General features: G+C 34.2%; 2 protein-coding genes across 12 annotated transcripts in view; one reads left to right on the forward strand and one right to left on the reverse strand.

Annotated features, from left to right (window-relative positions):
- Positions 1-653: 653 nt before the first annotated feature.
- Positions 654-6,820, reverse strand: LOC128993326 (protein jagunal-like). The gene is made up of 4 exons (XM_054417143.1): positions 6,632-6,820; positions 4,508-4,649; positions 3,755-3,970; positions 654-2,939 (listed from the first exon to the last, which is right to left on the reverse strand). The coding sequence occupies exons 1-4, from the start codon at positions 6,718-6,720 to the stop codon at positions 2,811-2,813; spliced, it is 576 nt and encodes a 191-aa protein (XP_054273118.1). The 5' UTR covers positions 6,721-6,820; the 3' UTR covers positions 654-2,810.
- A 607-nt stretch (positions 6,821-7,427) lies between these two features.
- The window catches only part of LOC128991568 (trithorax group protein osa-like), a 90,746-nt gene continuing 83,959 nt past the window's right edge, over positions 7,428-14,214 (forward strand). For all 11 annotated transcript variants that reach the window (XM_054414568.1, XM_054414579.1, XM_054414578.1 and 8 more), the window contains exon 1: positions 7,428-8,517. In XM_054414568.1, the coding sequence (XP_054270543.1) occupies positions 7,651-8,517 (867 nt within the window). In that variant the 5' untranslated portion in view covers positions 7,428-7,650. The remainder of the gene's footprint in view (positions 8,518-14,214) is intronic.

The following is a 14,214-nucleotide window of genomic DNA, read 5'->3' on the forward strand; positions in this document are numbered from 1 at the left end:
GTAATGTTGATATCAAGTTTTTTCATCACCATATTTATTAATCTCAATTCAAATGCACGCTACTTGAGGTTAGAGAAGAATCGAAGAATGAGTATTTTATAAAAATGTTCTTTTAACAATAATTTTGATGTAAATAAGTTGTCAATAAATTTGTAAACATACTAAAAAAATATTTATAATAGATTAAACATATGTTACAGTAAAGTTGCACATAACTTGCATTTTATGAAATTTCCAATGATTTATCAAATGTTTACTATATGCTAATATTATTCAAGCAGTTTGAGATATACCGGTAATTGGTAATGGAAAAAAAAAGAATTACAGATGCTTTACCATCTGTACTAATATAAATCTAGGGTCTCTCTTTAGAAACGAGATTTCTATTGTACCTTTTGTCTCAAAAACAAGAATAATTCAGATTTGACAAGTTACTTACATCCTTAGATAAGAAGCAAAGTAGTAGATCAAGGCTTTGAATACTTTTTTGTTTATTAAACACACGTTTTAATAATTTCCAAACCCAAGGTTTGTTGCTTTTAAACAAATCCTTACTGTAATTAAATTAAAATTATACCTTTACAACAATTAATTAACATCTTGGTCCAGGCTGTTAAGTTGTTGTTGAACAGGTAAAGAAATAAAACACAATCTTAACAAGTTCAATAAAGTTTTTTTATACAAACAAGTGAACCTCGAAGGGTTCGTCATATTTACAACGTGGAACTAATGGCTGTACGCAGGTCCGGACGTGAACACAGAGGGCCTTACAACATTAACTATCCAATACACATTGAAACTATTTAAAACACATCGATAAAATTTCAACAATCACAACATCAATGTTTTAATCACAGCAAGACCAACCTGTAGAAGTTAAATGCACACGTATGTCGGGATCAAGCAACATTTAATTGCCAAGTGCCTTGCAACCGAGGTAAATTTGTAAATTAAACAAATTAGAGGATAAAATTGAGCATCGCTTGGAGTATAACTAAGTCACCTAGGATTTTATGGACTGATTCATTCACTAAAATAACACAGATGTAAAAATGTTACGTAACGAGTTCAAAACATACAAAGAAGTTTAGCCGTTGAATTTCAACACAAATAAAGGCAACTATACACACGTTTACATAACTAGTTATCAACTCAAGGACGCAACATTGTACATTAAAATTGTGCATTCAGATCATTTAGGTATAAAACTATGATTTAGGTGATTTAAAATTTTGGCACAAAATATATTGCCAAATGTGATTTCCTATAGCCTCTAATTTGGACCACAAATATTGAAATACATACCAACAGTCAGTGCTCTTAGAAATTTCAAATACATATGTATAGTGAACATCAAATCCATGTAAAATATGCTTAAATATTAGGCATTACATGAGTAAACAATCCACTTTATGAATGAAGTACAACTATTTGAAAATAGTGATTTAAAATGGTTGATTAGGTTATGTGTTTGTACAAATGATAAAGTTTGAAGATTCAATGTTGGGGTTTTAAGTAGTGAAGTATAGTAGTTTTGCTTGTCATTCGAAAAGGTTCTTACGTCAAGTATAAAAATATTATCCTATTCCATCGACATTCACGTTTATCCATAAATATATACATTTTTCATGGCATCCAAGCTGAAGTGGAGTAGGTACAGTATTACAGTTGTTTGCAGTGATCCAAGAATTTTACATTTAAGTACTGATTTGGAAATTAAACAAAATTTAGGCTGATAAAACTGATAATTTGCTAAATTCTTTTTAAGCAAATGAAAATTATCAAAACTTTTTCGAGCTTGTTATTCTACTAATCCATTGAGCACCATTACATCAATTAAGTTCTAAAACTATTACCCATTATGAATCTGATTCCAACTAAAAACTATTTCACACCCTTAAATCTAGGAATCCTTTAACTCTGCATTTAGCATAAAAATGTAAATCTTTCCAATACTAACCAAAAATGTTTAAGTCCATAACAAAACATTGGGCTTATAACTGAGAACAATTAATATTAAGTATTTTATACAACTAGCTTTTAGCAAGAATTTAAGTTTACAAAAACAGTTAAAGCAATAAGTAGGTTAGGCCTACTATCAAAATATTGTGGTTTAGGCCTTTAACAGAAAAAACAGAACAATATTATATAATTAATCAAACTGACCAAAGTAGATGTCCCATATAAACACCATGGTTGCCATTCAAACCGAGGCTTTAGAATCATGTAAATTGTACAGTTCTCAATTAAACCTAATAGGATGTACCTACATGTTCGAAGTTCAGTTTCAAGTATTGCAAACCGTTATTCACTCTAACAAACGAATGCATTAGACGCCAAATCTGAGTGTTTTTGCTCATTTAAAGAGTGTGCACAAATACACTTGTTGCATACACAAAATTAATATTTATGTACCAAACAATGCAATTATGCCTAACAATCGGATGTAAAAATAGTGAAACTTTAAAGAGCTCTCGTAGATTGATAAAACCGCCTCTAGGTGCTGTTGAGGACAAAATAAACAGCTTATTGAGCAATATCCAAAACAGCACTTTTTATAGTGATTAAAACAGAAAGTCCTGGAACAAGTTGAATCTCATGGCATATAGGACTTCTACCTTAAGTCACCGAACTATTCCGAAAATCATCACTGTTAAACTCAGTCGGAAAACGTAAATTACAATCACTGCAAGTGATACAGAAGGCAACACTGATGCTACCACAGCTGTTCTAAAGAGCAGACTAGAGTTTATCAGGCAGAACTCAGATTGGAAAACTCAATGAACACTGTACTGGAGTGGTGAAGGACTCTACTCCATCTTCTTCGTACCTCTGGCCGACCATGCCACCATGAGGTTGCGTGCAAACAACAACGAGAAAGAATGCACTTGCATGGCCAGCATGATGAAAGCGTACCACAGGAGAGCGTACGGGTAACCCTGGTAACATAAAATATTTGTCACGTGTGTTATGAAAGTGATGCTTAGGAAACCTACCTTGTACAGACAGTAGTCACGATTATTTGACTTTTTTGTATGGTTACAAGAGCTAAAATATTCATCTATGAATGACTGCCCAAATAATATAGGCCTAACAGGTGGTTATAGATAACTTTTTTTACAAACGATTAAAACTCATGAGAAAAAGCAAACTTCAGGTGTCTATATTCTTGACCATACCATACCCTACTGACTTGCTCTTTGTTTTCACACACGATAAAATGGGGTTTATGACTTGTGACTAAACTTTTTTCACACTTGTTTAAATAACGCTTTTCACCTTTTACTTGACAAATTTTCCAGCTATCAGTTGATTTTAATTACACTACAGTAATCGAGACTCTACTGGAATGAATAAATTCAACTGACACATGAATTTATCTTTTACTAGGTACTAAATTACTTACCTGTACAGTTTTAATAAACTCAATAAATTAGCCTAGTCATTTTTACAAATCTCTATTGAACTAAGTTTCATACAAATAGGCCTAATGTGTAATATCATCCAAAAATAATAGACTGGGCACAATGTTTCTTCAATTTTAATGTTTGATTCTTTGTGTGTTTTAACAATTAATGAGCTTGACTTTATTAGAACCAATATCTTGATTCAAAATCTTTATAAGAACTATCCTATATTGCAGTCCCATTACCTACGTCTTTCTGCAACATATTTACTTATCATTATTTATTGCAACTATCTTCTGCATTTCTCAATCAATCACCTAGTCTGAATTTATAGATAAAGCACACACCTGCCATAGTTGGATATCCTCAGTGTCTCCGGTGGTAATATATTGCCAGGCCTCGGAGAAGTAGTAGATGGCAGCGTAAAGGATGGGTCCGAAACCAAACACACAGATTCCAATCATGTATCTCTTCATGGCTACGATCCTGTTCTTTCTAACTGCCGCCAGACCCAGAAACGACAGGAGCAAGCTTATACACCAAATGTATTCCCATAGTAGTGGCTATGGAAGAAGAAGACAATATTAGTCTATACATTTTTAGAGGACAATTAGTTTACTACATTGTACTAATGTAGATTTATTTGTACTATGTAGATTTAGTAACAGTTCTAAACCATGATTAACTGAATGAATATAGCAGTTGATTCTAAGTTCAAACCTTCTTTGAAAATATGTTGAAATAAGATAATGTGCAAATCAAAACAACTATGATTTAGCCTAGTTTCACCAATTACAAGATTTTTTTTTATTCCGAAGAGAAAGTATTTATTTTTGATGACAGCTGATATTTAAGAAAATTATTATTTTCCAAGATCAAATTTGAGTGTTTTATTGTGATTTATTTTTTAGTTTAACTTCTCACCATCACCGCAACAACATCAACAATGGTTGGTGATTGGATTGTGGGAAATTTGTGTCAGCTGTTTTCATTGATGAACAATCTTTTGCTACAAACAGAAATATGAAATTTGAACTGGTTAGGCACGCCGTAACATGCCACTTAAGGTTTTCTTAATTAAAATGAAATATTTTTCTTACCTTTGGTACTGCCAGTTCTTCTATTTCAAGAATGAAAATATCAAGTCTATCGAGAATGTCCGCAGACAGTTTGGCGAGCATCGCAAAAAATAATAGGTAATGGAAGAAAATGCAGTATTTTAACCGAGACTTGTTTTGAGCACTGAAACAAAATCATTAATAGAGTTAGGTATCTGCCATGGATGAATAGGACATCAAAAGGGATATATATGATAAGTTAAGCAATGAAGTGAGAAGTAACATGCTATAAAAAAAAAATACCCCCGCCGCAGCAAACCTGCATACTAAGCGAATTTCCATTTGACTGATTGGATTTACACTGAAATGTCTACTTAAAAATATAACATTTATTCTTGATTTAAATAAAATTAGTTTAACAAGTACTTAGGTTTGCTGAATCAGCGAGGATAAAACTGTTTTTTTTTTTTTTTTTTTTTTTTTGTAAAATGTGAATAGTTAGTAAGAAATAAAAACATTTTCCAAATTTGATCAAAATATGTTCACAAACAAGCAAACTACAACAGTTTACTATTTCTCCATAAGAATAACATGGGAATTTTAAATTTACAATTTTTTGGAATTTTCTCCGTAACTATTAGGCGCATAATAACGCTTCAATATACCAAATTATTTGTTTTTTGAAGCTCTACAAAATGGTTTGGAAAGAAATTGCAAAATTTTATGTTTTTTGGGTCAAAAATGGGAAAAACCTATTTTTATCCCATAAAACCCCCCGTAAACCCCAGTTCCCATGGTCCGATCATGCTGGATCGCAAACTCGTTCGAATAAACGTACGTTTACACGTTTGTACCAAATTTCATCAAAATCGGATCATTTTTGCTTGAGTTATCGTGCTGACGGACACACACATATATATATATATATATATATGAATTTGAACGGATGGTGTTTTTGGCCTCTAGGGACCTCAAAACGAAAAAAAAAAAACGGTCCCGCGTCCAGGTCTTACCATGAGTACTACGGTAATAGCTTATTCCCTATATGGGAAATTCGCTAAAAAAAAAAAACATGCTGTTATGAATGACTACCGCCAGTTTATCTCAGGAAGACCAAATTAATTTTGTGATTGGTAGGCCTATGGATTAACTTATAGCTTTTTAAAGTCAAATCAAGTAGATAGGGACCTACCGTAATCAAGGCAGGTAAATTCTGTCGAAATGAGTCAATATCGCCAAGACACTAGTGTCGGGTCGGGAATTCACAGCCCAGATCCTAGCTCTAATAGTGAAGATCTTTCAAAATGCTGATCATCAGGGATTTCATCACATCAATATTTAACAAGTTTACCACCTCCAAGAATTAATCGGTCAGCTGGCAGAAACCTCTGAATGTTGTTTCACGGTCACACTCACTTGCAAATCAAATGCTTCGCTTTTCTACTTAAGTATGTAGGCCTACTAACTTAATCATTGATTCAGATTTATATTGTTTGTAAACCACAAATAGCTTTAAAGAACTATAGCTTAAAAACCTTGCCTAGTTAGAAAACCATAAAGTTAAAGAATTTTTTTATTTAAAAGAGGAATGTAACTTAATTTAAGTAGAAACCGAGTGTTGTGTGCTGTTTTGTTTCTCTGCGTGGAGAGTTTTAAGAACTGAACTTAGTTTCCAATGTCACAAGTGGAAAATGTTCAAAAAATGTAGGCTACGCTAGGTTTTTAATTTACTGATTTATGTAGGGTTGATCATGAAAGTTATTAAGTTGGTAGCATAACTTATGTTAGCTAAGGCTTAACTTATAAGTAGGACTACCTACATATCAATGGTTGAGTTACATGCCTAATTTACATCTAAGATTCAATTTCACAGTTTATTCTAAATGATGTAGACCTTAGGTAGCCTCTTTGATAGTGAGTTAGGTGGCCAACAAATTAAGATAACTTGAGATCTGATTTCCCAAATAAGGTACCGTAACTTAAACATTTAATTTTTTCCTGGACCATCAATTTTTGAATGAGTTTGGGTTGAACTAGATCCATTATAAAAACTAGGGTTAGTTTAAGAACAGTCTGTAAAAAATAAACAAAACCTTGAGGGGTAATTTAAAATAACCTAACATGCTGGCCTAGATGGAAAAATAACCTCGCTTTTTAAGTATTTACCTGATTTGATATTGTGCTGCTACCCTTTGTCTGTGAGCAAAATCAGTGCCGTCAGTTCCTGCGGCCATAGGGCCACCTTTTGAAGCCATTTTACTGTTTCAATAATACAATTTTCTAAAATTCTTGAAACCAATATTGAAATCTTCAGCCACCCATCAGGTTAGAAAATAGAAATCAAATCACTGAAATCAGGAAGGTTGGCAAGCCTGTTGGCTGGTTGAGTTGAGTTGAGATGAGGTGCGTTGTTGGAAGGTTGGCACTTGGCATGAGTCGAGTTGGCAAGTGCTGCTCCCAAGGGAGGGAACGTGGAAGTATTTGACGAAGCGGAGGAGGACACTTCAAACAACTTTAGTCAGCTGAGCGTCTAAAAATGGAATCATCCAATGATTTAGTTGACTTTTTCTGAAATAAATTACTTGTATTGCAAACTATAAACTTTTAAATATCACTCTTTTCCATTGAATTTTAATTTTTTAAAAGCTAGAATATTAGATTAGTTGTAGTATAATGGTATTTGTACATTCTTGACAAAGCAGTTCTACACTTGTAAACGATCACTTTTAATTCGGTTATACCAAAACATAGTCCCTTGAAATTTGGCATGTTTAAATGTAATAAATTGACATAAAATCTAAAATACTATTAAAACCATCTTGCCCAAACATTTAAACCGGTATTATTTACATTGAGAAGCTGCAGAAACGTTGAATACTATAAATTGTGTCTTTTGTTATTGTCGCGTATGAATACTATCTAACCTCTCTGCCCTAACCTCCTTTCGCGCTTGCATCCATGATGTAGAAATGTGAAATGCTTATGTGATTGTGTAAAAATGTGTCCGCTTTTGTGTCAGTTTGCGTTTAAATTCAATAGTTCGTAATTTTTATCGTGATTGGAGTCGAGTGATGAGTGCGTCATGGTGTCCAGTGAAGTGTTTTACAATTATTATAGTTCCAAAATAAGCATTCTTTGGATGTTGCAGTGGCGGGGTGTTGGCAGCAATCGAGGCTGTGCCTAACATGGCTGCAACGCAATCTGAACCCCAGCAAAATGAGGTGAATCGGGAAAATGTGCAGCAAGAACAGTGTGTAACTGAAAACTCTGGATTACAAAATGGAACAGATAGAAATAGTGGTCGTAGCTTAGTTAGATTTGATGGTGCTAATCCTAAAGTTAAATCGTCAGGACAAAATACAGTTTCTGCCGAAATGAGTCAATATCGCCAAGACACTAGTGTCGGGTCGGGAATTCACAACCCAGATCCTAGTTCTAATAGTGAGGATCTTTCAAAAGCTAACCATATTGAAAATAAACAATTTTCTCATGTTGAACAAAGTGATCCCAACTTTGTGAAAGGTTCCCCTGATAATGGGAACCAAAGTATGCCTGGATCTTATGGATTGCCATTTCCCCAAAGGAGTGGTTATCATATTGAACATTCTAGTGGGAGTCCTTTGCAACCTGGAGGAGAAAATAGTATTCATCAGCAAAATTTTGGGCCATTTAATCCTCAAATGAGACATGCATATGCTACCTCTAAACCAATTCCGGGGCCGGGGACACCTGTACCTCAAAGACCTGTGAGTACAAGCCCAAACTTGGGATCTCCAGGTAATTATTCTCCTCATCTACAACAACAACAACGATTTTTATCTGGGCAGAGCATATCTCAGCCCACAGGACCTACTCCAACCTTGAATCAACTTCTCCAGTCCTCCAACCCTGTGCATCGATATCAGAACAGTTATGTAGACTATAGTATGGGGAAACAAGGAGGTGAACAGAACCAAGGAAACATGCCGTATAATCAAGCGTGGCCGCCTAGACCAATGGGTCCGTATGGAGCTCAAGCAGGCCTCCCGGGATACCGGCCACAACCTCCAATGGTGAGTTAATCATTACTTATGTTTATGCCATTTTTTATGTAGGCCTAAGTTAGCCTTTTAACTTAACATACCTTAGGCTATAACTTGAGCTACTAAGTTAAGTTAGCCTATGCAGTAGCCTACCTAACTTACTGTAAACTTATTGAGTACAGTCCCTCAAAACTTAGGCCTGAGTTAGCTTATTTTTCAAAGGCTATTCATTGAATGAAAAATGTTAGGTCTAGGGCCTACTTAAGTAGGCCTACATATTATTATTATCAACTTGGTGTGTTACGTAACTTTAATATCGTATCGGATAGGCTTAAAGTCTTAGTTTTCACACGTTTTAGTATTATCGGATCGATACCGTTATTTAAATATTGAAAGAACATTTTAAATGAGTCAATAGTGTAACGTATGTACTAGGCTAGGTCTGTTTTCAAGAAAACTCTCCCAAACTCAGCTGGTAAGTTAGTTAGCGAAGTTTTAAGTGCAGGCTAGTTTTGCTTCGTAACTTAAGGGGTGTCGTCCCGCCTATCTATCCTATCCCATGTCAATTTCTTTAAAACTTAAGGTAAACTTACCTGCATTTTTTTTTAAGTTCGGACCTGGAAGGTCCGGGAAACAGACGTTTAAGTTAACTTGTAGGGTCAGGGAAAGTTTTGAAAAAAAGCCGCAAGTCAGGGAAGAACTTAAAAAATAATGTTAAGTTAGGCTTAGTTAAGTCTGGGAAATTTACAAAAAAACTTAGATAGGCTAGGCCTACCTAGATAGATTTCTAAACTTTTTGGATAGGTCTAGGCCTACCGTAAGTTACCTAAGTTATATTGAAATGATATTAGAGCCTAAGTTTAGTTGCTGAAAAGATAAGTTCTGAAAAAACTGTGGTGTGTATGTATGTAATTTTTAATTAAGCTTAGGTACCATTGTTTTTGTTTTATTTTTAGTGCTGTCTAAGTAGCCTAACTTATTTAGAATTTGATTTCTTATTTGGTATTGTATTAATTAATATCCCCGCGACAGCAACCCTCAGATTAAGCAAATTTCCATTTACCTGGCTGGATTTCTAAAAAAATCCTTTAAAATTATTTCCTATTCAAATAAGGTTAATTTTAAAAAGTTCATGGGTTTGTTGCTACAAAAAATATAATAAGGAGTGGTTTTTATTAAAATCTTCAATATGAAATAATGAAATTTGTCAAAATATAAAAAGTAGCTACAGTACTTAAATTGGTTGCCGGTCTAGATGTCTTATCATGAGACCTCTGGTAATAGCTTGTCCCCTACAGACTCCCTCTTATCCGGTATCCTCGGGACCGTAGCCAGTCTGGATAACAAATTTTCTGGTTAAACCGACGTCCCCAAAAGCTTGTTAAAATGGACCGTTTACTTGACTGCATAGGCCTACTGTATTTGACTTAAATTTAGGAGAGCATTGTATTTAGACATGTGATCACTGGTCCCAAGTCTTTCCCACAAGAACAGTTGTTTTAGTACTAGCCACTTCTTGCCGATCTAAGTTAGTTTGGTTAAACCGATATGCTGATAAAAATTGTCCGATTAAAGAGATGTCATTTCCGCTGAGTGTAGTCTGGTTAAAAGGTGTCCGGACAAGAGGGAGTGTACTGTATGGGAAATTCACTGAAATGAGGTGTTTAGCAGCTATGGGGATGGTGGAGGCAGTATTAAATAAAAACAAGATGTTTTTTAAGTGATAAATACTTAACTTATAAATACCATAGGCCTACCTAAATATTAAGAAAACTCAATGTACCTGTACCGGTACCTAAAATATGCCGTGGTCAGGGAAAGTAGACCATTCCTATAGGCCTATATCGGAATATTATTAATGGAAAAAGTGCAGAAAGACTTACAGAAGAACATTATCTTTTATTGTTTGGGATATAAAAAAATGTAAAATAAATTAATATAACTTTAATCAATAAAATTTAAAAAGCTACTGATTAAAAAATATAGGCCTATAAAAGATTAGATATCGTAGGTCTACCTGATTAGTATTTTAAAAAGTTACCAGCTGTAATTACTCATACCGGTAGGCCTACTGTACTCTTTTCAATAGCCTAACATCAAAGTTCGATTCCTAACTCTAATACTGTCCTTTTTTTGAAAAATATTGAAGAAATTAACATGGAATAGATAGGAGGGACGACCTCCCTTATTAAGCTACAGAACCGTCACAAGGCTAATAGCCTAGTTGTATCAAGAAATGTTAAAAATGTTAACGATTAGCCCAGTATTTGGTATGATTTAGGGAAAGGGAATATTGTTGTGATAATTTACCTAGGCTATATATACTACCTAGGCCTATCTTAATTAACATGGGCGCTGACTAGACTTCATAGCGATATTTTCCTTATTGAAAATAAAATAACGTAGGTAGGCTACAGTAGAACCTCGATAACAAGTCACCCTTGATAACACGGGGCATTTTCATATCCCCTTGAAATTATTTTACCCCTAATCACATGTTATTGCAAGAGATCCAATGATTCCAATTCTCGGTAGCCTATCGTGTTGTACGTACGATACAGTAAGAATAAATCTAAGATTTTGTATGGTAGATTGTGGTAGGCTACCTAGCTTCATAAAGTAAAGTGTTACTACACATTTTAATTTGGATTCCATTTTTAATTAAAATTAATATTGTTTGTTAACTATATTTTTATATCCCCAGAGCAGGTTGCAACAAAGATGCTACACAATAGATGGCATGTTAGTTGCCCTTGCCCAGGCTGCAGATTGTTTACTCGGGGAAGATTGGCGAACAATAATCCAATGTTCAGTACGAAATTGTGCAATCAAATTATTATATTGTTCGTAGACCAACCGTCTAATAAACCCACTATAAACTAAGCGAGCTACAGCCGTGGCCAAGATCGGAGAAGCGGGTTGACACTCAATCGTACAGCTGAACAGCTAAGAGCATTTAACTTTAACGAGTTAACTAGAACAATTTTGGTGCTCTTTGCCCATTGGTAATACAAATATAAACAAATACAAACATTGCAGAGGCTTTAAGGTTGGTGTCAGTATATTATTTATGTGTTCAGTTAGCGTTTAGCAGTTTTGTGTAGGCTGTGTTTTTACTTAATTAATATTAAAAATCGGTGAAAGTAAAATTAAATGACACAGCCTAAAATAATAGACTTAGTTTGCAGTTTAGTTCCATTGAAACTCTCACTTACACCCTCATTGTGTCACATATTTTCCGTTTTCATCATCTTTTTGTTTTAGCGAATTTCTCATATAGGGAATAAGCTATTACCGTAGTACTCATGGTAAGACCTGGACCCGGGACCGATTTTTTTTTCCGTTTTGTGGTCCCTAGAGGCCAAAAACACCATCCGTTCAAATTCATATATATATATGTGTCCGTTAGCGCGATAACTCGAGCAAAAATGATCCGATTTTGATTAAATTTGGTACAAACGTGTAAACCTACGTTTATTCGAACGAGTTCGCGAACCAGCATGATCGGACCATGGGAACGGGGGGTTATGGGGTAAAAATGGGGTTTTTCCCATTTTTGACCCAAAAAACATCAAATTTTGCAATTTCTTTCCAAACTATTTTGTAGAGCTTAAAAAAACAAATAATTTAGTATATTGAAGCGTTATAATGCGCCTTATGGTTACGGAGAAAATTCCAAAAAATTGCAAATTTAAAATTCCCATGTTATTCTTATGGAGAATAAGTAAACTGTTGAAGTTTGCTTGTTTATTAACATATTTTGCCCAAATTTGGAACATGTTTTTATTTCTTAGTAACAATTAACATTTTACATAAAAAAAACACTTTTACCCTCCCTGTTGCAGCAAACCTAAGTATGTGTTAAACTGATTCTATTTAAATAGGGATAAATGTGATATTTTTAAGGAGACATTTTAGTGTAAATCCAATCAGGCAAATGGAAATTCGCTTAGTCTGCAGGTTTGCTGCGGCGGGGGTATTTATCTTTGTAGCATTTAAACAAAGGATAGGCCTAGGCTTTGTGTTGATTGTGATAATTAGGTTTGTTTGGTTCTAATGATACTGGATTGCGTAGGCCTACACAAATTGTTATTCATGAACAAGTTAATCCTATTGTTAAATAATATGTCATTTTTTTTTATTTGCCAAAGATAATTTCATGAAAGATAATTGATTAGCCTAAAGGCTACTAACATTGGTGTAGAAATTAGGCTACTATAAAAAATTTTCATAGTCCATTGGCAATAGTATCAAAATATTTATAATAGCCTAGGCCTATAGACGAAATATGAGAAAAATTGAATAAATTGAGTTTCTATTTGGAAAAGTTATGATTAAAGAATGGCAGAGAATTTGGTTTTTTAACAATGGAAAATAAAAAAAATTACCCCATACCCCCTGGCCCCTCCGTATATCACGGGCCTCGGTTGCACCTTCCCTGTTGAAACCCCCCTTTAAAGATCTTGCCCCACCAATTATTTTTATAAGTCGGTGTCCATGTATCAAACAAAGAGTGTTGTCGATTGAATGTTTTTATGTTAGGCTCTGCAGTGATATAGTCTACAGTATACTAGTTAGGCGTAGCCTAACTTCTAGGAATTATAAGTAAGGTATTGGTTTTTTGCCTAATATTTCTTTACTAAACTATTTGTTCTGTTCTGCAGTAGGCTATATGAACATTGTTGACCAAAAGCCATTTAGCCTACATTTTAGACCCACTGTGTTTTGTTTCACTTTTAAAAATTTTCCTACGTAGGCCTACAACCATCAGTTAAATTCAAGTCAACTTAAAAGCTTATCCCAGTTATAATAAACCTCAGGGGTATAACTAGCTTAACTACTTGGTTTTTGTGGTTAACTAAGTGTCGCATCAGCGAGAGGATGATAAGTTCGAAGTCAGCATGGAGAAGCAGCGTGGTGGTAGAAGGCCGTAAAGGCAGATAGCCCATAGAGCCCCAGTGTTATGGTTATTTCCCTTCATACAGATACAACGGCTCCCTTGATACCTTTTTATGGTGTCTACTTTCTTGGTTGTTTTTTTAACCACCCCCTCTTCATCATAGGTGAATTAATCAAAACTCCTAATCAATTTTTAGATGCCTTTATTGTTTTTCATAGAAAGTTAATTAAAACCTTGTGGATTGATTGGCAATAAACTTGTTGAATTTAGGATATAAAAATTTATGAGTTTCCGATGGGTTTTAGCTATTTAACTTGTTAGGTACATTTGGTTCAAACCAATGTTAAAACCATTTTACTTAAAGGTTTTGTTAAATTTAACCTTTTGTGTCCTTCTTTGCCCATTAAACCTATTTTAATCAACATCTATACAGCAGAAATTTCTTTGGTCTTTTGCATATATATCTGCGTTTTCATACACACTACCTATATATGCTGTTTCATATTCTTGACAAAGTTTGATTTTAAATTCAATTTAGGTATACACCAGAATGACTATACAGTATTTGGTTGTGGATTAACTTGTTTCTTTATGTTTCATAACAGTAGAGTTTTTTAATCTTGAATTTAAAAGCTTTTTATTTTTTTCGTGTAATCATCATAGGCTTCTACAAACTTAACTGTAGGTAGGAATATTTCTCTTATTTTTTACGTTTTTAGTTAGACTTGCATTAGCTAGGTAATTCGATAAAAGTGTATCTGTAAAGAACTCAGTGTCTTAGACTAGTGGATCTCCACCCTCGTACACTCAACAATAGTCTGCCTAAT

This window comes from Macrosteles quadrilineatus, unplaced genomic scaffold (genome assembly GCF_028750875.1).
Source record: "Macrosteles quadrilineatus isolate MER2022 unplaced genomic scaffold, UCM_ALF_1.0 Scaffold_4__1_contigs__length_99947679, whole genome shotgun sequence".
NCBI lineage: Eukaryota > Metazoa > Arthropoda > Insecta > Hemiptera > Cicadellidae > Macrosteles > Macrosteles quadrilineatus.

Coding starts and splice junctions, on each gene's coding strand:
- LOC128993326 (XM_054417143.1), bottom strand. CDS start 6,720: ATGGCTTCAAAAGGTGGCCCTATGGCCGCAGGAACTGACGGCACTGAT. Junction 3,971..4,507: donor AAGAACTGGCAGTACCAAAG/GTAAGAAAAATA, acceptor CTTCTTCCATAG/CCACTACTATGGGAATACAT. Junction 2,940..3,754: donor AGGATATCCAACTATGGCAG/GTGTGTGCTTTA, acceptor TTATGTTACCAG/GGTTACCCGTACGCTCTCCT.